General features: G+C 41.0%; 2 protein-coding genes across 6 annotated transcripts; one reads left to right on the forward strand and one right to left on the reverse strand.

Annotated features, from left to right (window-relative positions):
- Positions 1 to 1,772: 1,772 nt before the first annotated feature.
- On the reverse strand, positions 1,773 to 14,583 carry syn1 (synapsin I). Of its 2 annotated transcripts, none has more exons than XM_074669481.1 (14): positions 14,314 to 14,583; positions 13,597 to 14,041; positions 12,475 to 12,532; positions 11,452 to 11,543; positions 11,127 to 11,283; positions 10,453 to 10,542; positions 9,925 to 9,987; positions 8,555 to 8,697; positions 8,385 to 8,459; positions 8,190 to 8,292; positions 7,952 to 8,101; positions 7,333 to 7,402; positions 6,733 to 7,198; positions 1,773 to 3,681 (listed from the first exon to the last, which is right to left on the reverse strand). In XM_074669481.1, exons 2-14 carry the CDS (start codon positions 13,914 to 13,916, stop codon positions 3,540 to 3,542), a joined length of 1,929 nt encoding a protein of 642 aa, XP_074525582.1. In that variant the 5' UTR covers positions 13,917 to 14,041; positions 14,314 to 14,583; the 3' UTR covers positions 1,773 to 3,539. The 2 variants fall into 2 exon arrangements, with proteins under 2 accessions (XP_074525582.1, XP_074525583.1); XM_074669482.1 differs by having other exon boundaries at positions 1,773 to 3,643; positions 14,314 to 14,582.
- vgll4l (vestigial like 4 like) lies at positions 13,776 to 21,986 on the forward strand. Of its 4 annotated transcripts, XM_074669484.1 has the most exons (7): positions 13,794 to 13,907; positions 14,242 to 14,292; positions 18,067 to 18,416; positions 20,044 to 20,167; positions 20,265 to 20,511; positions 21,008 to 21,089; positions 21,224 to 21,986. In XM_074669484.1, exons 3-7 carry the CDS (start codon positions 18,350 to 18,352, stop codon positions 21,502 to 21,504), a joined length of 801 nt encoding a protein of 266 aa, XP_074525585.1. In that variant the 5' UTR covers positions 13,794 to 13,907; positions 14,242 to 14,292; positions 18,067 to 18,349; the 3' UTR covers positions 21,505 to 21,986. The 4 variants fall into 4 exon arrangements, with proteins under 4 accessions (XP_074525584.1, XP_074525587.1, XP_074525585.1 ...); XM_074669483.1 differs by lacking the exon at positions 14,242 to 14,292 and having other exon boundaries at positions 13,776 to 13,907; XM_074669486.1 differs by lacking the exon at positions 14,242 to 14,292 and having other exon boundaries at positions 13,784 to 13,907; positions 18,095 to 18,416.
- Positions 21,987 to 23,234: the final 1,248 nt, after the last annotated feature.

Genomic DNA, 23,234 nt, shown 5'->3' on the forward strand with positions numbered 1-23,234 from the left:
AGCATGGAGATTCAGCAAGGGGAACCAGGACTCCTTTAAGACTTTTGGCTATTGGGTCTTCTCTAAAAAGCATGATATTGCCTGACTACCCCCACTTTCTAACAGATAGAGCTCCCTCTGGAAGACGTTTTTAGTGCCAGGAAACAAAACTGTTCCTCATTTTCAGAGAAGCGCTTAAAGATAAAGTTGTCGATGAACTCAGTAAGGGTTAAAGGATGTGCTTTTACTGCAGAGATGAATCCCACAGGCCATTTCTTGATCCTTTCATTACATTGTTTATTGATAAGCCTCCTCTTACAGACTGTGAACCCACCGGAAACTGTGCATCTAAAATCTCTTGTGCTGATGAAACACCCTCAAGACTGGGGTTTAAGTGCAAACTCTTAATGCATCTACTTACTGCAAAAACCCTGTTTTATCAGCCATCCACTAACTCTTGGTACATCCACTCAGTCCGTGGCTGGTTTACAGTCAGAAGTTGGTACATTACATTGCTTTTTAATAAAGGGAATCATAACTATTCCTCACTTACTCTACCTGAACAACTCTCAACCCAACAAATGCTGTGCCCTCCAGCACCACACCTGTCTCTGACAAAGCAGCATTGGAGGTCAAGCCCTGTTTACACCTGATGTTATCATGTTTCAGAGTTGATCAGATCACAAAGGGACGGCTCTTTCATGGCTGTTCCTACCTGGCATGTTCACCATTTATTTGAATAAAAGTGTTCGTGCGAAATAAAACTTAAGTTTGTTTGTTCAGCCTGATGTTCCTCCATAGAGCTGAGGTACCTGAGGTACATTACTGGGTGTGTGAACTCCACTGAAGACCAGAATCTGTTAACAGGAATATACTAATAATAATAATAATAATAATAATAATAATAATAATAATAATAATAATAATAATAATAATAATAATAATAATAATAAGTCTTTATAACTGCTCTGCATCAGGGGCGAGTCAAGAAGATTGACCAAAGGTGCCATGGGCCCTGCTTAAAATCTCACTATCCACCAATTTCAATTTTTTAACCGCTACATATTTATGTTGTAGAATTCCCTGAATCTGTCTATAAACTAATAAAAGTGGTCTGTTCTGAAAATAGCATGAGATCTTTAAGAGACTTGCTGAAGTGATGAGGTCATTGCATTAAGATCTTCCAACTGTTTCTTGATGTATTTGAAGGGTAGGCCTCAAATAAGGTCTGCCCATTACTCTGCCTTTGAAAGGCCTCCAGGGGGCTGGAGCAGGGAGACCTAAAGAGCTAAAGCTAAGCATTTCAGACAGAGGCTGAAACAAGGATTTTCTAGACCAGGGGTTCTTTTTTAGACCACGGACCCCTTTTAGGTTAGACATTTTTCCAAGCATCTCCTCATTATGAAACAATGATTAGTTTAATGTTTATAGTATGTAATGACGTATTATGTAGTATTTGCAACCATAGACCATATAAGTAATTCATTTTGAAAACTTTGAGGAAATGTTACCACTGAAGCAGTGGTGTGCACAGACAAGGGGTGGGGGTCCTGGGACCCCACTTTGAAAAACACTGTTTTGGAACACCAGAGTGAGAACAACATGGATTTTTTTTTTTTTTTTTGCTGCAAATCACGCTAAGCCACTCAAGTGGTAATTGAATGCTAAAACTAAATAGAGCCTCTTATATATATATATATATATATATATATATATATATATATATATATATATATATATATATATATATATATATATATATATATATATATATATATATATATATATATATAATTATTATTATTATTATTATTATTATTATTATTATTTTATTTTTTATTTTTAAGTAAATGGTGACGACAGAAGCTGCATGTTGGGTGGGTGCAAGCAATGGATACCCTAGTCACCCCAGGCTATGTCACTACCCATTTTGTCGCTACCAAAGAGATAAGTTCACCTGACCACCTTTGATGTAGCCTGAGTGATCAGATCTCATTTCTTCCTCAATGTTTGCATTCACCTGAACACTAACAGGTTCCCGGCTGTGACTGAATCTCTCAGGACACACGTTGACTCCAGGTGTATACAGCCTCTGTGCTGCTGCTTTGTCAAGAAACAAAATAACCCTGAAAATACAGACTTCTTACATCAGTCTATGTCACTCTATTCAAGTATTATTTATCAATATACTCTGTGTGCAAAGGCATATGAAAAATAAAAGCAGTCTACCTCATTTAAATGCATGCTTCTCGTTCATTACTGCTGAAACAACAACGATAAAACTGCAATGGAAGACCCTCACCCACAAACAAGTGTCACAATCAAGTGGACATCCCTGAGACAGCTCCATTTGATTTGACGCTCTTGTCTGTGTAAGGCATGCTTTCAAGGTGGAAAACTTTCAAGCGATTGTTCTTGTGCAACTGGGGAAAAAAAACGTGGAGAAAGTGGCGGCAACAACATCCTCACAACACCAACGAGCTTACTGCACTAACTAATGCAACTACGTGTGACGACACTGTTACAAGCGCAAATGTCAGGGTAACATTGCCTCTTGTTGACATGCAGCGATGACATCACCATGAGCAGTCAACAGCTTTGACGGATTGAGCATCGGCTGAACGCTGGATATCCTTTGAGCAAGGCTACTCTGTGTTTGGGACTGTACAAAAAATATCATCAGGAACAGAAACCAGGGAGGAGATTGTCCAGTCTACTTCTTTAAAGAGTCATTTTTTATCCATGGGAATTAAAAAGAAAAGGGTTAAAGATTTCCCTCTATAAGCCATGTACTGATTAAACAGGGTTGGGTAAGAGCATTGCATTGCAAAACCTTTTTTGTTTGATTACTGTCAGTAAATTCTGTTGCTGTTCATGATTCGTTCAGAATTGTTTTTCTTTCAAATTTCTATTTGAAAGCTGTTGTTGATTTGCTCTTTTTGCAAAGTCTGCCATGTGAAAGTTCATTTTGAGATACTGAACAACCCAAGAGAGGCATGGCTTCTTCACACAATAAAATATAAGTATCAGGAAATTTTGAAAAATCTTAATACAGCCCCTTAATTAAATTGGTTCATCAGCAAACTAACCAGCCAACCAAAACTTAATCAAAAAGATCACAATCACTTGTGATTGCATTAGCAAGATAAGTTTTGCATCATCTCGTTTCTTATTTGTGTGTGTCTGTGTCTGTGTGTGTGTGTGTGTGTGAGCTCATGCATATACAGGCATTGTGTTGTGCTGTTAAGCGTGACGCAACTAGATGACTTACTTTAGCTTGAGGCAAGGCAAGGAATGTTTCAGACATTAGTGGCTAAATTGATCGTGTAGTCTTCTACTTTTTGCTTGTTTTGAAAGATTTAAACAGATTTCAGGCAGTGAGTGTTCAGGGTGTACATTTTCATGTCAGGGTCAATGTACACGAATTGTAGGCGGAGTTCTGTTGGTCCTTGTTAGTTTGGGGGATCTGTCCTTCGTTTTTCCTGTCCATCTTTCTGTCAGTGTGAGGAGGGGAGGAATGGGGGTGGGGGTTGTGAGGGGCTGGGAGGGGGTTTACCGTCTCAGTCTGAGAAGAGACTGGCAAAAGATTTGCGTAGGTTGCGTATGGTTTCAGCCTTCACCTCGTCCTCGTCCTGGCTAAGGCTGGCTCGTGGCGCCGGGGTTTCTGGAATGTTGAAGGTATTGGTAAGAGACTGGGATTTGCTATAAAGAGAGGAAAACGGCAATAGAGGAGAGGAAGAGGCTATTAAAGTCATGCAGCAAACCCATGGAATGAAAAAGACTGAAGCACGGCAAGAGAGAAAGAGAGAGAAAGAGAAAGGCAAAGAAAAGTGAAGAAAATTAAAAAGTGCATTCATTCTCTGTGGTCATTCAGTATTACCTTATCATTTAAGGTAGATTTACATGATATGAATACTGAATGACTTGGCAGGATGTAAAGAAATGCATGTTTTCATCAGAGATTAATGAGTGATTCTTCCTACTTTTTACAAACACAAAATGCAGTCCTGCTGTTTTCCATATTTATGATCATTTTCTACATACAAAAATTAAACAGACATCCAAGCTTTATATACCTTTTTATTTCTTAAAGGGATGTAAGGTGTATTACAGTGACACCTTTGGCCTGGAGTCTTATGCACACTGTCGTGAAGACATGACTCTTAACATGGCGTGTGTTGTCTTGGAAATAAATTAAGATCATGTCTTGTTGTAAAAACAACTTTTCCTTGTTCAAGACGACTTTTTACTGTACACAATGCAACGAGTTACAGTATTTCATAGTTACACAGCGCTGTTCTTTACAACGTGACAACAAGCATACAGCCAGTTCTTACCGTAATTTAGTAGCCAGCTATATATATAGCTCTACTGGCAGCCCGGTGCTCTAAATCAAGTCTGTAACACGTAAAATTAGTGAATCCTGGCTATTTCCTACCGGTCATCTACCAATCAGAGCTAACGTAACCTCACTCTTCATTTTATTGATAGACTCTCAAGTTTGAACAGACCACTGCAGAATAACTGCTGACTGTGGGTTGGAATCAACATTAGCACAAACAGCTTAGCTTGTGTTTTAGCATTTAGCTTGTGTTTTGGCCTTTAACAAGTGCTAGGTCACTCTCCTGTTTGGCTTTCTTCTGCTCTTCTGTCCTTTCCCTGTCTGACAGTTTGGCTCCAGTGTCCACTATCACTACAAAATTAATCACAGAAATCGTTTTCAGCAGAGAAAAACACAGATCTCTCTCTCACTACCAAACTTTGTCAGCTGGTATAGTGTTGTTACAGAGACTTAGAAATGCCATAAATCAATCTGGTCCTGATCGACCTCGAGAAGGAAGCTAGGAGTAGCATTTAGGAATAACACTTTTTTTGGTGCTGATAATCTCATTTTAAGTTGTGTATTACGATCTCTAGGCATATACATAGAGATGAGAATTTTTTCAAGATCACTCAGAAAGTCCTCACAGTCCCTTTACTAAAGCAATTTGTTATTAGTTTATCAAATGTATCAGGTGCAAACTATATCTGTCACACAGCATGAACTAATCTCTTTGTGTTATTATTAGTAATTAAATGGTCTAGACTTAATAAGGGCCACATTCACCTAATAACTAGAGAAAAAATGTCTCATTTCAAGAAAGAAACTCAAATTGCTATTTAAAATGAAAAAAAAATCAGCTAGTGGGGTTAGAGAAAATTAAATGTCAAGTTTCTTGAAAGAAGAATAATGTCTTACAACAAGAAACTGAACAAGTATCCTTAAATAAGACATGTTTCCGAACTCGTCAGGGGAATGTGGCGTATATTAACACTTGCTAGGATTTAATTTTTAGGACTACAAATGGATAAAAAATTACAGATTTCTCTAGAAGAGAGCTTTTAATTAAATCATGATTTAACATACATTGTGTACATTTGTGCAGCTTGAACAGGTTTTCAATCAAAGCTAGTTTACTTGTCATCAGCAGCAATTGAAATGATCGTGCAGTGAATGGCAGAGAGTCGGAAAAGTGTCTTAAACCCGAATGATCAACAAGAAAATAACTTTACAGGCTGCAAATTGATCTCAGATAGGAGTCTGTGGGGATAGGACCCAGTCTTTTGTTGGATTTATTACCTCAGAAAAGATTTCATTATCATTCATTCATATCAGCAAACCTGGAGACCATTAGACCACAATGTGGCCTCTGGGAGTGACGGGCAACTTCTCAGGGCTTCTAGTTTAACAGGCAGTTACTGATGGAGGATTTCATTAACTGTGCATTGAGTCGGTGTTAGGAAACAACGTCTGAGAGGGGATTGTAAATGTTTATACAGAAGTCTGTTTAAAGAGATCGACTAAAGCTCCATCACTGTCAGTCAGTGCTCGATGTAACACTGACAGATGATACTAACTCCAGGAAACAAACAAGAACCAAAGCTTTCTGACGCCAAAATCTCCTCTGGAAGGAGAGATTATGGTCTTTCTTACAATGATGTGACTTTTTTTTTTACATCATGATCTTATTTATGGTAAAAATAGAAAGAAAACAGGGTTTGCTTTCACAACTGAGACAGACAGGTCACTCTCATGGTGATATGTTTATCAAGATAGAGGCACAGGAATGGTTTTCTTTTCCAGCTCATCTTTCTCATCCAAGTATGAGAGCTTCTGCCTCCAAATGAAAAAAGATGCCAGTAGCAGAAATGCCAAACTGAGAGCTTCGGAAGTCTCAAAACAACGAGGGGTGGTACAATGGTGCAACCTATCATTTTTAGAGCACATGTGACCATGTTTTTGCCTTTTTTATGGTACATTTTAATTTGTATGTTAATCGTTTTTCCAGAGCTGCTTTATTATAATGGTTCAAAATGATTTAGATTTTTACTGTTTTCTGCCCTAGCTCCTAAAAGGGAAAAACTGGTTTAAGTTTGGTTGCTTGTGTCATAGGAAATGGATGACAGATGCAGTGGTTTCATTACACTTATGAGTAACTACAAGCAAGGGTTTGCTTGTGTGTTTTTCATTTATCCCCAGGAAATCTGAAATGTTCAGTGAAACTGTGGGAAAAAGGGTAAGAATCAATAAGTCATGCACGTTCAGGTGGATAATTTGTCAACAAAGAGCATGAATTATTTTCCCATGTGGCATGCACATTTCAACGCAGGCAAAAGTAAGAGTGTATTTCCTGCTGGGTCAACTGTGGCGTTCCCCTCATAAAGTATGTCAGGCAATGGATCCCACATCATTCACCATGTCTTCTTACTTACTTCAGCTGTGGTGAGCCGCCCATGGCCGGGTTGTCCTGACCAGGCTTCTGAGGCGGCTGAGGTTTCTGCTGCAGGGGGGGTCTCCCACCGGGGCCTCCTTGGCCTTGAGCAGTGGGTCGTGGCTGCTGGGTGGTGGCTGCTCCAGGCCGACCCTGCTGGCCAGGAGCCCTCTGTTGACCCCCCTGTGACTGCTGCCGGGGGGGCTGGGCAGGCCTCTGCTGCTTCTGCTGCTGGGGGAGAGACTGTTGCCTCTGAGTTTGAGGTGAACCACCTTGGCTTCTCTGAGGAGAGCCCTGACCAGAAGACGGTCTCTGGCCTTGAGAAGCCCCCTGACCTGCTGGCCTTGGCTGGCCTTGGCTGGCTTTAGCGGAGTCAGCAGCAGGGCTGGCTGCAGACTGCTGCGTCTGTGCAGGAGGCTGGCCCTGAGGCGGAGGTCGCTGCTGGGGTGGGCTTTGCTGAGGTCCACCTAACCAAGAAAATTCAAAGGAGCAATTGGATACAAATGCTCTTCTAATATATTTTCAAAACCTCAGAGAAAGGTTTTGAAACAAAAGCAAATTATGCCTGTACTTTTTGTTTTTGTGAAGAAAAAAAACTTACCCTGAGGTGAGGGACGAGGTTGAGCCTGTGGGACTCTGGGCTGTGAGACCGGCTGCGGTGATAGTACTTTCTACAGCACACAGAGGGGGAAAGAAGAGGGTATAAGTAAATATCAAACAAACAAAAGAATGGTAGTGCCAGGTGGCGGGTCCAGTCAGAAGTGAGCAGTATTTTTTATTTGTTAACCTTTGTTCTAAGGCTACAACATTGCACGGACTTAAGTCTTTTTTGTGCCATTTTTGTCTTTTTCACGCTCCATTTTGGAAAAAAAAATTAGATCCATCAGTTATTAAAATTCCACATTCAGGCTTGCTTTTTCTATTTCAAGTGTTGCACATGAGCATGTCTGTGTTTCACCATGCATAAAATCATTTATTATTCATAGATATATTGTATGAATCCATAAGCAGCTCAGTAAATTATTCATCTAATGCTGCTGTTGCTCTTTCAGTTCGACACTAAATGTTTCTATTTCTGTTCCGCATTTACATTTTCTCTTTAAAAAAAGAGGCTATAAGAGAGTTTGTGCGTTACTTTGCTCCATAAACCAAACTGAGAAAAGTTGGAGAAATAAAGAAGAGCGACATCAGCAAGTTTGTCTGTGAAGTGATTTGAGCACCTGTGCTTGCTGCCCTGCTGAGGCACGCACTGCTGAGGGGCTGGAGGAGAGAGGAACACTTTGACTCATTTTAGAAACCACCAGCTCTGCAATCTGAACACGATCCTCATCCTGCTGGTCTCCAATCAGCGGCATCGAACAGTCATCAACCTACAAGCCGACGAGATGATACATTTACTCCCATCTCGAATGATCACAGACAAATTAGTGTGTATTATAAAATATTACTGTCTTGTACCTCTATGATGTAATCCCGTCCATCTTTACCATGCAGAGCCTCGACGGCACAGATGTCCAGCCCTCCAAAGATGTCAGCACAAGAGTCCACCCACATTCTGTACCTGTAATATATGTTAAACAGAGCAGCTAATATAGTACAGTGAGTCATTTCATGTTTAACATCCTCATCTAATCTGCATCAGTCTTCTCTTACTTGTCCGACATGGCCACCTGCTCGAGCATGGATGAGCCGGTGTTGGTTTTCCAGTTTCCAGAAATCGATGTCCTCCTGTAAATAAGGATTTAAATTCCACTTTCCAGTTAAGTGTTTTATATTTTCAACCTCCTCAAAATTATAGATGGTAAGATCCAAATGTCACTCACATGTAGGCTTTGTAATTGTCGCCAATCTTCTGGATGCGGACATCATACTTTGCATCAATAAAAGGCTCAGAGGTGGCATATGTTTTGGTCAGTGCCACCACACTGGCAATATCTTGAAAATCATATTGATTGTCCACTTTCACCTGGAGTACAGAAGATAAAATAAATATAGGTGCACATCTATTGACCCGGATGATAATTAGATATTAAAGAGGGGGTATGTGTATGCTTTCCCATATTTCAAACATGGATTCAAAGAGACAATGCTGGATGGTCAAACTAAATGTGTACAAATTTTCAAACCACTATATGTTCATATGATGTTGAAATCCCTGAGTGTGTCTATAAACTGATCAAAACTGTCTGTTCTAAAAAAAAGCACAGGGTCTTCACAAAATTTACTAACATGAGGGATAATACAATTTAAAGCAGTGATCCTCAAACACCAAGGTCTGTCCCTAGGTCTGCCCCTTAAAGGCCTCCAGGGGGCTGGCCAATCAGAGGAAAGGGATTTGTGAAGTAGGAAGCTTTAAAGAGAGAGCAGCTAAAACGGAGCGTTTAAGACAAAGCCTAAAATATGGGTTTTCTGTAAAATAGTTTTGAGAAAAAAGTGATAAACTGTAGATCATATAAAACTTATACAGGGAGACCAGAAGGACAGTAGGAAGCATTAATAAAAAGCACAATACCCTCGATTTAACTATTCTGCATCTTTTATTTTTGATCTTTGTAATTACCCTGGACCAAAGAACTTAATCAATCTTTGTTCTAACAAAATTATATATATATAAATTAAGTAATTTTATAGGTACCAACTAAATTCTGTCTGTACCATTGAGTACTGATTTACGACAAATCAAACAGTACCATGTTAAACGCATCTTTGTGACTGTGAGGGAGTGGAAGAGAATGCAACTTTCCATGCTGTACGTGAACACAGCATGGCAAGTTTATATATTGAAGAATAAATATGTAAAATTTAAAAAAAATTGAGGTTTTATTGTTTAAAAAGTTATTGTCATTACCACATTAAAACACCAAAAGTACTGAAAATTGGAACTGATACCTGATTTCAATTGCCAGGTACCAGGCATCAGTACTGTATCATATCAAATGTGTTTTTTATATGAAAAAACAATGACAGCACAGTCAGCTCAAACATAGAGTTTATGAACCTTTAATCAATAAATGAATGCTGTGTAACAAATACAATGTCTCAATCAATAAGTTCTTTGCTGCAAAACCGATATCCATCAACTAGGTGAGTGTTAATTAGTGTCAGCTAGTATATCAGGGGATTCCCACAGAACATTAAGTGTAAACTGGAACAGATGATAAAATCAAAATAATGTGTTAACATGATGTCTTACCTTTCCCATTCCTGAGTGAGCATGGCCCATCTTCACCACCACAGGAAAGCGAGGGGAAGTAATCTGAAACAAAAGCATTCTCACATGCTTAGATTTATCCCTCAAAAGATTATACACACACATTTTCATCAATTTCAAGCAAACAGGAGTGATTCATATTGATATTTTGAAAGCGGGCCCAGTTCTGTCAGCCTGTGACTGCAGGGGTGGAGACGTCTGCTCTGCTGCAACAGTCTGAGATTTAACTCTGCTGGCACTGATTTGACACACAAATAATCAAAACCTCGACATCCACCAAGACAAAGGAAGAGAAATGCTCCTCGGATAATTAGTTCTGCCTCAGCTGTTACATGAGATGGAGTATTGACATGGCAGTGAATGACCTTCTTAAAGTGCGACCTGAGAGCAGAGGGACGGCCTGTGTGTGAGTGTGTGTGTGTGTGTCTTTAAGGCTTGTTAGCATGAAGTCATACCAATCATCACAAGTGGAAAAGTGGGAGGAGAGCGAGCAGATGGCAGAGGACTCACCATTTCCTTGTGGTTTGGATAGTAAACCTGTTCAATCAGTGGGAACTCCTCTGGGCCCAGCTGCTTGAAGACTCGGGACATTTGAGCAAACTGAAAAACACACAAATGTTGAAGAGTGTGACTAAAATTTTAGACTAAGACATTATTTAAAAAAGTATTAAGTATAAACAACAACATAAAGTAGCTCATGTAGAAAATGGATGACATGATAGCTCTTCAGAAGTGAAGCTGAATATCAAGAGCTCCACTGAACACCTGATCTTAAAGCCCGCCCCTTCTACTCTACGTTCATAGATTGGACAGGGGTCAAAGTTTAAAATCAATCCACACATCAAATGAAGTTTGAAAACAATCATGGTATCTCTCACTGTATCTAGTTGTTATTGCTCTGACTTCAGTGTTTTGAAAAATTTATTTCAGTCATGTTTTATCTGATGCTAAATAATGGAGTGTAACGCCATGTTTGACAGTTGCTCCTGCAGCACTTTATATGGGCGATCTTAGTTGTTTTATTGGTGTGTTTTGGTACACCAAAAGGATCTGAATTCAATACTACAGCTCTGCCAGCAGATCCTTGTGGTGTAGACTCCTGCTCCACATGCGGGAGACTTTGCCTTCACTTTTTTACAACAGGAGGAGGAGACATGTTGTTACAGCCAGTGGATAATACTTACCACCCAGGGTTTGTCACAGAAATTGTAGACTGAGTGTAAAGAGTTCACACTTGGCAGTCCAGCGTACTGCAGACCGATCACCATGTTCCGGTGGTCTCCGTTTTTGTCCATGCTAAATGCATGCTGTCTGATCAGCACAAAGTCTGGCTTAAAGGACCTGAGAGAGAGGACATTAGCAAAATATTAAACTGCAGCGACAGAAAAATAGAGCACTAGGCACTTACTCTTAAAAGCTGCAGCTACAGTGGAATCACAAACTCTCTCAACACAGCAGCAAACTAACACTTGCAACTTTTTCACAACAAAGACTCTGCATTAAACTTACTTAGTGACCTTATGTCCATTTCTGATTGCATCAAGGTTCACGTTATAGGTGCCTGTGGCGTTGGCCACCAGGTTGATTTCAGAGAATTCTGCCTGGAAGAAAAAGCATCAGCATTATTATCTAGAAAGGAACCTTATGAAATATGATCAGCAGGAGGACATTTAATGACAACTTCTGAAATATCAGTCAGGTTGAAACGGGTACAGCAATGACATGGTGGACTCAAGTGTGTTCTTCACTTTAAGGAGCCACAGGGGAAATAATGGAAACCCAGACACAATGTGAAGTAGAGGGACAGAAATAGGAAGGACGGAAAATGCCTCAGGCTGAGAAAAAGATTTCCAAACTTTAAGGCTGTCTTTAATGGCTACTGACACACACAACATCAATACATGTTTTCAATGAGTTTACACATGAGATACACATTTAACCAAAGTAGTTAACTGGTCAGTTCCTCTGTGTCCTAAAGAACTGTTTCACTATCATAAATAAAATGTGACCTGATCAAAATCAAAATGGCTTTATCAGTTTAAAATTAATCATTGTGGCGAGGAGAGACAATTAAAGATAGCAGCAGCTCTCTGTACTGTCACTGGCTCTCAGGGGATCTAGCTTTCAAAGGGCTCTGTTCAAACACAGTTACAGCCCCCGTTCTACTACATGAGTCATCTGGTATTCTGTGAAAACAAACAGGATTTTTTTTGTCTCATGGTTGTGGCAGATCAGTGTGCCGAACATGAAAGTGGATATTTGTAATATTCACCTAACAGAATAACTCATGAAGAGACCAACAGACCACTCTGGTCTGGAAATAAATGTAAATTTAGGATTCAGGTGAAGACATTTATGGGTAGAGGTGTTTTTTTAATTCAGTCTCAATTACAAAGGCCTGTGTGATCCATTGAATAAATGTCTTTTGAAGAACTAATGTGATTCCACAACCTGTCTCTGCTCTTTATTAAACTGAAATATAACTAAAGATGTTAAAAAGATAATGAAACAGTTGGACTTGTGCTGACCTACCTGTTCTACTTTGATGTCAAAATCCCCGTGAACCTTTCTTCCCCTGAAGACCTTCACCCTGCAAGTGAAAGAAGAATTTGAGCACTTAAAAAAAAAAATGAAAAAAAAAATCTGGCTTTCATTTCAGCATTTTTACAATTAGTGAGAGGACATTTTCTATCTCATTTCCATTACATTTCAAAGCTGTGAGAATATGCTTGCTGTAGAAAATTAAATCAAAAATCAGTAGAGCAAACATAAGAAATCTTTACCACCATGTTGACCTATTTACAGTGCCAATGCTCGCTATTACTTTTTATCACAGTGTTAACAGGCAGAGGCTGAACTTCTTTCTGCTGATTGATCTGATGCAATCAGGTTGTTGATGGTGTTGCCTGTGATGCTGAGAATTAATTAAACACAGGTAATAATGTCACCTGAGGCAGATGCAGTGGTTACTGGTGCATATTTTCTGCTCAGTAAGGAGATATTCATACCTTATTGGGAAAAAATGAAACAGTGGACAAGGGGCATAGATACATGGTCCTGGCATCAAGAAAAAAGTGACACACATACACACACCCATGTGCCTATTGTGACAGAGGGGGCTGGAGAATTGATTTCAAAGTGCTCTGATCTGTGGAGCCTGGGGTGTCATGATCATATAAAATTGAACATTTTGTCACCTCTGACTGTGCACAAAGCTCCAATTAGCATGCGTTACTTTCCCTGCTGGAGAGAACGTGGTGCATGCATATTTGCTGTGCGTTGTCCTCACATGCACCCCACCTGAGAAAAAACCTGAATCATCATGGTGGCAGCAGCCCACCCTCTGCGCCTGTATCGTTCCTCGCGTTTCCATATCAGAATGAACGAAGACGTCGAAACATGCAACAGCTGACAGTCTTATGAACATGGCTCCTCTGCCAGCAATCTGTTGCGCTTTTTATGCCATATAAACACACCAGCAGAGTGTTTGTGACCAGAGGACGACGCCTGTGGGCTGCTACACGTGATATAGGCTACCTCACAGCACCGAGTGAATCATATGACCTTCTGGATGTTAGGCCACTGCAGCCCACAGTCTGGCACACATTTCAGTCTAGACCGATGCACGGATCTGGCACTGCGCACTGCTCTTACCAGTCGGTCTGCTGGTCATCGATAACAAGGAGGACCTTGGCGCTGCTGGAGACTCCTGCTCGGTCCGCTGCCTCGGATAAGGTGGCCGCCGCAGCAGCCGTTGTCTGTTTGACAGCGTTGGAGATGGAGGAGAAGAAGCCGGAGCCTCCACCTCCTCCTGCAGGCTGCGGCTGGCTGGTGGACTGGCGTCTCTCCGTCGGCCCAGGCGACACTGCGGGGCTCTGCTGCGGCGGGTCGGGGCGTTGGAGATCCGTCATGTAGCCATTGGGCAGATTGGACATGAAATTGCTGTCCGAGAGTCGTCGACGCAGGTAGTTCATGGTGGAGACTTAAGAGACGGATAGGGGTGTCCAAATATCCTGGGTACGATTAACAACTTGGTGTTCAGCTAGAAAATGGGATGACTAGGCTACTTTTCCATGAGCAGATGGAGGAGCAATGTTGCCTAAAGAGAGACGAGTCCTGTGTTATTTATTGGGATCACATTTTTAATGCCCTTTAAACAGTAGTAGAAAATCGTGACTGATTAGCTGAAGAGACAAGCCTGTGTAACGTTAAAGCAAACCATCAAAACAAAGCTTAAAAATGACGATATCTAATGAAAAATAAAATTATATAACTCATTTCACATCCATATCTTCTCAGATCAGATTTCATGAAAATCAACTCACCAATCAAAACAACCTCCAATCAGTAGTAAGTGTCATAACAACCTACCTGGGAGTGTATCCTTAACTGATCCGCCCCACCGCTGAGTGGATGATGCCCAGTGATTTTTCTCCTCTCACAGGAAGTTGTACACATATGCAACTCTCATGTCCTCTGTGCAGGCGGGCATCGGGCTCGAACCTGTGAAATCAAAGCTACGCTCCGTCTTGCATCACCGCCGTTCATCTGTCCTTCCCCTAAAGCCCCCGTTTTTTTCCGTCTGCCCTGCGTCACTCCCAGTCATCCTGAGGGAGAGGAGCCTGTGAAGCTGGACCACGGTCAAGTCAGGCAGAGTGCAGACGTCCACTTCCGGACGCGGCTTTCAAAATAAATGCTTTCAAATAATCTCGTTTTTTTCAGGCTATGTAGTTTAACATGAATTTGTGAAGTGAAACTAGCTTTAGCAAAGTGGTGGAAAATTTGACCTGAATTTTCACATGGCTTACTTTTTGGGCACCCTTCAAGAGGTCTGATAAATTAGCCTAGTGTTGTTGAAGCTAACAATTCAGTACTTGCCTTTAACTGTTAGATTGAACCATCCTTTGCTGCTCAAATCCAAATACATTCTTGCTCCTAAAGATTTTAAACAGCCATTTATTTATTCACTTATTTTCAATTTTGTTTTCATCTGCATTGTGTCGGAAAAGTTGAGAAAACCACTTGTCTCACCATGTTGCTAGCATTAGCTAATTGCTTCAGTCTGTAGGAAGTGGGGTGTGTGTTTAGTTTGATATAAAACGTCACGTGATAAGTAAAGCTATAGAAAAGCTAGCACTGTTTAAAATCCTCACTTCCAAGCTAGGTTATAATAGTTTTGGATTTGTCATTATAGTTTAGTTTTAGTTAGTTTTGACATTTTATTTTCCATTACAGTTTAGTTTTAATTAGTTTTAGAGCAGGCATTCTAGTTTTTATTTAGTTTATATTTTTGCAACAAGGCTTACTTTTAGTTTAGTTTTAGTTTTTCCATACCTTATTAACCAGGTGCAGGATTCAAAAAGGTCAGAGTAAATATTTTGTCATACAGTTTATTTTCCAGTTCAACATAGTGCTCACTGCTCAGTCAATGCTGATACTGAACTGTTGGCTGCTGCCTTAAACACTTGAAAATAATATAAACTTAGTATAACAAAATATTAGCATAAATTATATAAAATAATGTTGACATAAATTACATAAAAATAATATAAACATTAATTATAAAAAAACAATATATTATGAGCTTCAATAAATAAAAACTTGGACTCTGTAACAATTAAACTATTACAGATGCTCTAATTCATTGCTCCACTACGTTTGGTCGCAGCACAGTGCACAGCCAGTCAGTGCAGTAAACAAGCACGTCCCAGTACGTTGCTGTGATGGTGCTGTGCAGCACTGACAACTGCCGAAAACTTTAATAAAATTGGTTGGGAAAATGTGTCGGATTAATTTAAATCCTAAAGGCTACTAATATTGTCAAAAACTATAACTAAGGGAATTTTGTCAATAATTTTAGTTAGTTTCAGTTAGTTTTGTGAACACAAGATACAGTTGTAGTTTACTTATCGTTTTTTTTTCTTATCTTGTTTTTATTAGTTTGAGTTAACTGAAATGTATTTTAAATTTTAGTTTTCCTTTTTAGTTTCGTTTTAGTTCACAATTATAACCTTGCTTCCAAAACGCTGGGAAGAATAAAACATAGACTGTATAACGGATGTAGTCTCTATTACACCACCTGTCTGTTTCTTGAACAGAAAGGAAATCATAGACAGGAGCCATATTGGAAACAAGGGAGTCTCTGATCTCTTTACGTACGGTAGACTCTATCTATTTATTGTACAGCCTAAATTATTTTTCTCCATGCCACTATAGAGGGTGAAGCCGAACACCCGACTCATAGTGAGTTGAGCTACAACTGATTGGACGACCTCGTAATCTTGAAATCTTCTCCTCTTTTTTTGCCTTGGTGTGAATGTGGATAATTGGACTTTCACAGCCAGCCTCAAGTGGACATTCACAGAACTGCAGTTTGAGCACTTAAACATTGCCTTGACCGGGGGTGGCTGCTTAGGAAATGTAGGCCTTGACATTTTTCCCCCTCTTCAGCTGAACTGCAATTTAATGATTTCTGTACACAATAAACCAGGAACAGCCTGAAACAGATGTACACTAAAAAGGGGTTCATCTCATCTCATCTTATTTTCCACCGCTTCCACCGCAAATGGGTTATAATAAGTAAATCCTTTAATCTTTTAAGGATTGTAGTTTTGACTTCCTGTCTGGTCTGGCCCTTGTATGGCTGACTTGACGCTGCTCTGAGCTTTATGTGATGCTGGTGCTGATGAGAGCAGGGTGTCAGGGGCGTCGCTCTCTGTCAGACACGAGCTTGCTGTTGAGCCCACAGGGTGCAGGTAATGTGATATCGCCTCCTGGAGAGTTCAATAAAACAGCAGCAGCAGCCTCACTGTTTGGCTGCAGCTTGCATGGGGTGTGACTTTTGCTTTCCAGCAGAGTCAATACAGGTTTGTCAGAGATGCGCCATCTGTTGGTGACACCCAGGGCCAGTGATCATAACAAAGCCCTGAAGGGCCTGAGAGTCCCAGACCTCCCAGTATGGAAACTGAACTGGAAATGAACACTGATGGAAAATGACCTGGAGATTTTCCTTGTCTTGCTGAAACTGGTAGAATTCCTGGCTCATTTTGCTGAGGTATTAACAGGGCTCTACTGACTCCTTGTGGTGTAATGTTGTGCATTGAGTCTATAGCAGTTCAAGAGGCAGAAATGAGGAAATGCAGCAACAAAACAAGAAAAACATGGCTGGTTTCCTGTTATTTTGAACTGGAATTCTTTACATTTTGAAATGTGAACACTGCGTGGAATCTGCGAGTGAGCAAACATGTTTTTCAACATACCTTGTGATGAACAAAACTGATATTTTTATTTCACTTACTATGCATTATGCAGTGTCCCAGTCTGACTTTGATGGCATGTTGTTCCAGGGCTTGACTGTGGGTGGCAGTGTTGAGCTTACACAGATCTTTGTAACACTTTTCATGCTTGTGTTCACAGCAGGACCTTCAAGTGTGCTTCTGGTTCTCATTTCAAATAGTCTTGTTTGGCAGCTATCACAGTAAAATTATTATTATCACAGTAGATTAAAATGGATTGTAACACGTTTAAAAATGTAGGGATACAGGAGTAGATTTTTACTCATTTTTAGTTCTCAATATGTGAAAAATAAATTAATCGAAATGATTAATGTGACTTCATTTACTGTATATTGAATGCATTTTTGTTTTTCGGCCTAGCATCACAAAAGATGGAGTGACCTCCTTCTTTCTATCTGCATCCAAACTCCTCAGTCAGCTCAGAGCAAGATTGTTCTCATGGCAGCAACATTTCCAGGACTTAAGAGTCTTTGTCTGGCCATCAACAAAAGCCTTTGGATTACTGGTGAGGCAGGCTCACAGTGCAGCTGCGTGCGTGTACAGGCAGGTCAGAGGAATGACTGGAGCTCCGGTGGGCTAAGAGCTCGAAAAAATGCAGTTTGGTGAGATTGCAGATTAGGTGGTGGGAAGGTGGGGGGAGAGGGGAGAGGGGAGGGGGCAGGTCCTGGATCATGCTGGGAAACAAAAGCTAGACTTTTCTTCATTAAGATTTAGGAGGGAATCTCAAGAGCTCATTTAAAGAAAAGAGAAAAGGTAATACAAAAAATTAGAATGAATTGTGGTTTCTGTTTTACTTTGACATTAAGCAACTCCACTCTCTACCTTTCAGACACTCACCTGTGAGCTCATTCCTGTAGGACAATAACAACACTGACCAGAGGAGGGCCCCTGATTGGCCCAGGCAGCAGCCAATGGGACGCAAGGAACAAGTCACAGGGAAGTGACTGAACCTATCTGCTCTCACCTGATCCTTTACCTGGCTGAGCTCAGACGCAGCATCTCATTACCTTTCCGATACAATCCATAACTGAGGCACATTGTGTGTGAGCTCACTCCTGGAGTCGAGGTGTTCCTGTGTGTTTAACTTCTCTCAGACAAAGAACAACAGAGGCATGGCAGTGGCTAACTTCCAGTACATCACTCGGATGAGCAGCGGATTCAAGGTCTACATTTTAGAAGGTAAGATTGCTTTATTTTCTTTATTTGTGCCTTTTTTGATCTGTGAGAGTGTATACTTGAGTTACCTTGATGATTTTTCAGTCTGCTTTTGTTTGGATTTAAAAATATTTAAATGTAATATCACAGTAATGTGTGGGTTCTTATCTGCTGCATCTTATCATTGTGTGAATATTCATAAATGAATGTGTTGTAAATGGAGAAAACAAATCTATCATGACAGTCACATGGGAGGAATTTAAATATTGTGAAATGTAAATTTTTATATTATGCTTCATGTTTTATAACTTACATTGCTGTGGGTAAAAAATCTGATTTTGTGGCAGATTTTAATTTATAGTAGAAGAATAAAGTAAACCCAATTTTTTGTGCACTCTGGTTTTAAATGTCTCTGAAATGTATCTAAAATTGTTTAAATCATCCCCAAATGCTGCCTCTTTCCTGCTCTGTATTTACAAGATCTGATAAGAGGCAGCACAACACAAGGTCAGGAAGCTTATTCCCGCTGCTAATAAGGAAGAAATATCCATGCCCGAGGCATTAGAAAATCAGTATAGGTGTGGTTATACCTGTCCCCCTCCCTTCTCCCTCCCTCCCTCTCTCCCCTCCACAATGGCACCCTGTGAGAGGGAGCAGCTCACAGGTGTTGGAGTGATCAGACGCTAAGAGATGTGTAATGGATTGAGCAGTCAGGGTTAGAAGACGCTGAAAAGATTTTGTTTTGTTGTTCTATCACTCAGCTTTTAGACTTTAATAAGAGACAGTTATGCTAATGTGGAGCCTTTAAGGCACTGAAGGGCAATTTGAAGACAGTGAAAGGACGTCTGAAGGGCCTACCAGTCTGGGTTTTCAGGTGTTAACGAAGCATACAGTGGAACAAAGGAACACATTATAATAATGTGACCATTACATTCAAAAACAATGATTCTCCTCAGTCTTGTCTGATGAAAACATGTGAGCACACAGATATTCAGCACCCAAGAGTTCATAGACTTTATACCCCTAACACCTTTGGTTTGTTTTGCAATCTGACTAAAAGTGAATTTCTCTTACCCAACACACCCTGACATCATCTGCTCATGTTTCAACTTGTGCATTGCAAAAATCCACATCATGTTTTATCCTTAACAGCCCTTTCAGAAACAGGGTGCCGCCCAAATCAGGGTCCTTTAACCTTATGAGCCATCTGATGTGTGTCACACATCCATAACAAAACCTGTTGATTGGGCCCTCTTCACTGTGTGACGGGCTGGATGCCAGACATCATGCAGAAAAACATCATTTACCGTTAGCATTGAATCAGCTGTGTGGTGTTGTAACGCTCGCCCATCAGGTAGATCGAGTTCTACGAGTTAACGGAGTTTACAATTAACGGTGACAAAAAGAAAAAAAAACTTTTCCCACGAATTGCTGTCATGCAGGTCGCTGTCATGGATCAAAACATGAGTGTGTGAGTGAGTCATCACATGGTGACACAAACTACCGCCAATGTGGTAAAATCATCAATGCCAGGAAACAATTGCAGAGTTTTTCTGGATTTCTTGCTCCAGAGGATAGGCAAAGCCAAGTCAGTTATGGGATGAATGACGAGCCCTTTTTTTTAACCCTGTGCTCTGATTCTGTTTTGTAGGTCAGCCCCACCTCAGAAGCGAGGACAGATACAGACACATCACTAATGACCGCGCTCGGACCCCGACTGTGTATCCAGTCAAACGCAAGCGCAGCCATGACAGAGGACTGACCCTGGAGGAAAGGTTGGTGCAACTGGCTTCAGTCTTTGTTCAGTCCCACATGCAATAAAAACTTAAACTCAAAGAGATGTAACATTGTCTGATGCTTGAAATGTTTCAGACGAGAGCGGGCGCTGAGCAGAAGTGTTGGTAAGGCCATCCAGAGAGCACCAGCACAGGCCATCTTCAACAAGCCCCAGAGCCCCACATCCACCTGGAGTCCAACCCCCAGCCCCACCAGCCCTCTCCCAACCCATGTCTACTACACACCAGTCATGGATGAACCACTCGCCCTCATCAAGAAACCTAGAAAAGACCCAGAGAGCACAGAAGAGAAGGCTAAAAGCTCTGCCAGCTCTCAAATCCAGGTAATGAACCAGTATGAGCACTGCTCAGCACCCCGAGTGGGGTTTTTCTTCTATTTGGGTTTTTTTATTTTCATGCAAGAGATTGTACTGTATGACCCTTTGTAGTCACTGTAGTGTAGCTTCAGGCTACCCGCAGCAAGTGGTACATCTCCCATCTGAAGTTAGAGTGTAAACAGGCCCAAGCTTGTCAGAGCTATGTGATCCAGCCGGATTCAGGGAGAAATGTGAGCGATGGAGGGAGGAATGCCATCAACAAGACCAAACAGACTGTCTCTTTGACCCGCATATGCTTCCACACTGGGAGGGATCGGTTTTTCCATGGGCAAACCCAACCTGTTTACTCACTTTGAAATCTTCTTCTTTTCCTTTGATTGCCCTTTGTGCACAGTCAGGTTTCTGTGGAGTGGAAATAAAACTGAAACCTGCATCTGTTGCAGGAGCAAAGTTTGTTCAGAGTCTCTTAATTAAAAACTGTTTTTTTCTTGTTGTGTTTCAGATGCGTCCCTCTGTGATCACTTGCGTCTCCTCATCCAGAAACCCCGCCTGCAGGTCCGATATCCACAGAACGCCCTCATCAGGTCAGCCTCACACTTTGTTAACAGACGGTCACTCCCTGATTGTCACGCTCACATCATAATGAACACATCTTCTTTCTTAATCTGACTCACTGAGGTGTGTTTCTAAAGTCTGTCATTCATCCTTTCTTTTCCAGTGATTCCCAAATCCAACTATGACCACGTGGTGGATGAACATTTCCAGAGAAGCCTCGGTGTGAACTACCAGAGAGCAGCTCGCTCCCAGCAGCTCTCCATCTCTGTTTCAGTGGATGAGCACTTCGCCAAGGCTCTTGGTGACAAGTGGCCGCAGATTAAGTCCAAGTCCAACTCCTGCTCCTCCACACCTCCCAGCAGCCCGAGCGTCACCCACTCTCCCACCTACAAAGAGTCCATCAGCAGCTCATCGCCAACCTCCAGCCACTGGTCTGTCATTTAAACAGCAGAATATGTGAAGAGAGAGTGAACTTTGTGACTTTAAACATTTCACTGCGTGCAGCTCTGCTTGTTCAGAAACAGAAAAGGCCAGCGCTAGTATGGAGAGGGCATGCTCACAGATGCAGGAGTGCTGTCACTTTGGACCACCGTGTGTCCAGGTTTGAGAGCAGATGAATGTAGCACGTACCAGGACGTCCTTTTTGTTACATTTCTCTCCCCATTGCTTGTGGATAGCATCAGGATAACGAGATTCTGTAGATGGTGACATGGGATGATTGAAAAGTATCACCAGTAATCCTTTACATTTCTGGTTGTGTCATTCTTCTTTGACACCGTTTTTTGTATTATATTTATATTCTGAAAAACCTGGGTTTCTATAGTCTCAGTGACCTGCCTGTCTGCTGTATGATATTTTGCTTTCAAGCTGTACAAAAACAGAGACTTTGAAAAAGACTTTGAGAATAAACTGTCCGAAATTATTCATTACATTTGGGTGCATGTCATTTGTAAAACATTTGAAAAATCTGAGAGAATTCAAGAAAATTAAAACGTTATTTCGTAAAAGTAGCTTGAGAAAAACATTGCTAAGGATTTAATAGAAATAAAGACAAGCTTTGAAATTAAAGGGTCACAGACGCACGTACACACAGTGAACAGTGGACAGGGTGGTGCACCAGACAGCCTCATTACAGAGGTGAGTCAGTGTGTGTCTGCTACACGTCCGGTGGACACACTGCATTTTACTTTCAAGCTTATTGCCACACACTGAGTGGAAATTAAATGGTAGTATGAGCAACACATTCTGGGTTTTTTTTCCCGTAAGTTGGGGGAATGTTGGATGCATGTTGGAGCAGGTAGCAGGGCCTTGTGTTCTGACATTCCTGTCTCCTGAGAAAATGACTCCGTAAGATCCTACAGATCCTGTTTGGCAAGAGATGGGAGGGAGGGAGGGAAGAGGGGAAGGCAGGGTTGGGCTGACATAAGCCTGAGCATGAGAACCTGCAGTGCTCTTCGGTTACTTATTTGCATGTCCAATCTTGTTGAAGTTTAAATATGATAAGCAAGTTTTTTAAAAAGCCAAAGCCTCGGCCTTTCAAACTGCAGAGTTGGTTAATTCTGAAGCCAAAATAAAAATACGTGTAATGAACAAACAGGTTGACTTAAGGAAGAAAGCTGTAAACAAGGGTGCACAATGCCAACTTCATGTGTCTTATATTCAAATCATTAAGGGACAATAGAATAAATGTGTAAAAAAAAAAAAAAATTCTGTTTTTTTCCTTTGTGTGTGTGTTTGTGGTTGTGTTTTGGAGTTGGAGTGAAGACATCTGCTCAAAAACTCTCTTAAATCCATCCAACAGGAGCCCTAAGTTTGCAGTTGAAACATATTGAAGCCAGTCCGCCCGGGGCAAATAAGTGATCAAACTGCAGTTTAATACTTTTCCTCATTAACTATCTGAACTGGTATTTCCACATGAAGCATAATCATCAGGCAGTGTAACCTGAACAGGGGCATTGATGCCATCTAGAGGCCCTAAAGGTACGTAAATCTTTAAAACACACCACAGCGCCCAAGACAAACGGTCTCGTGTTGCATGATGGGCCGCACAAACAGATGAAAACACAACTCTGAGGACAAACTGGTTGTCAGGTGAGAGCTCACTTGACAAGATGACCTTTAGGAAGTGAAGACAGGAAGAAAGGGAGAGGAATGCTTCACCAGTTCACTGAGTC

The sequence above is a fragment of the Halichoeres trimaculatus genome, unplaced genomic scaffold, assembly GCF_033239565.1.
Source record: "Halichoeres trimaculatus isolate MK-OKI-2021-1 unplaced genomic scaffold, fHalTri1.1 fHalTri1_scaffold_5, whole genome shotgun sequence".
In the NCBI taxonomy this organism is placed as follows: Eukaryota; Metazoa; Chordata; class Actinopteri; order Labriformes; family Labridae; genus Halichoeres; species Halichoeres trimaculatus.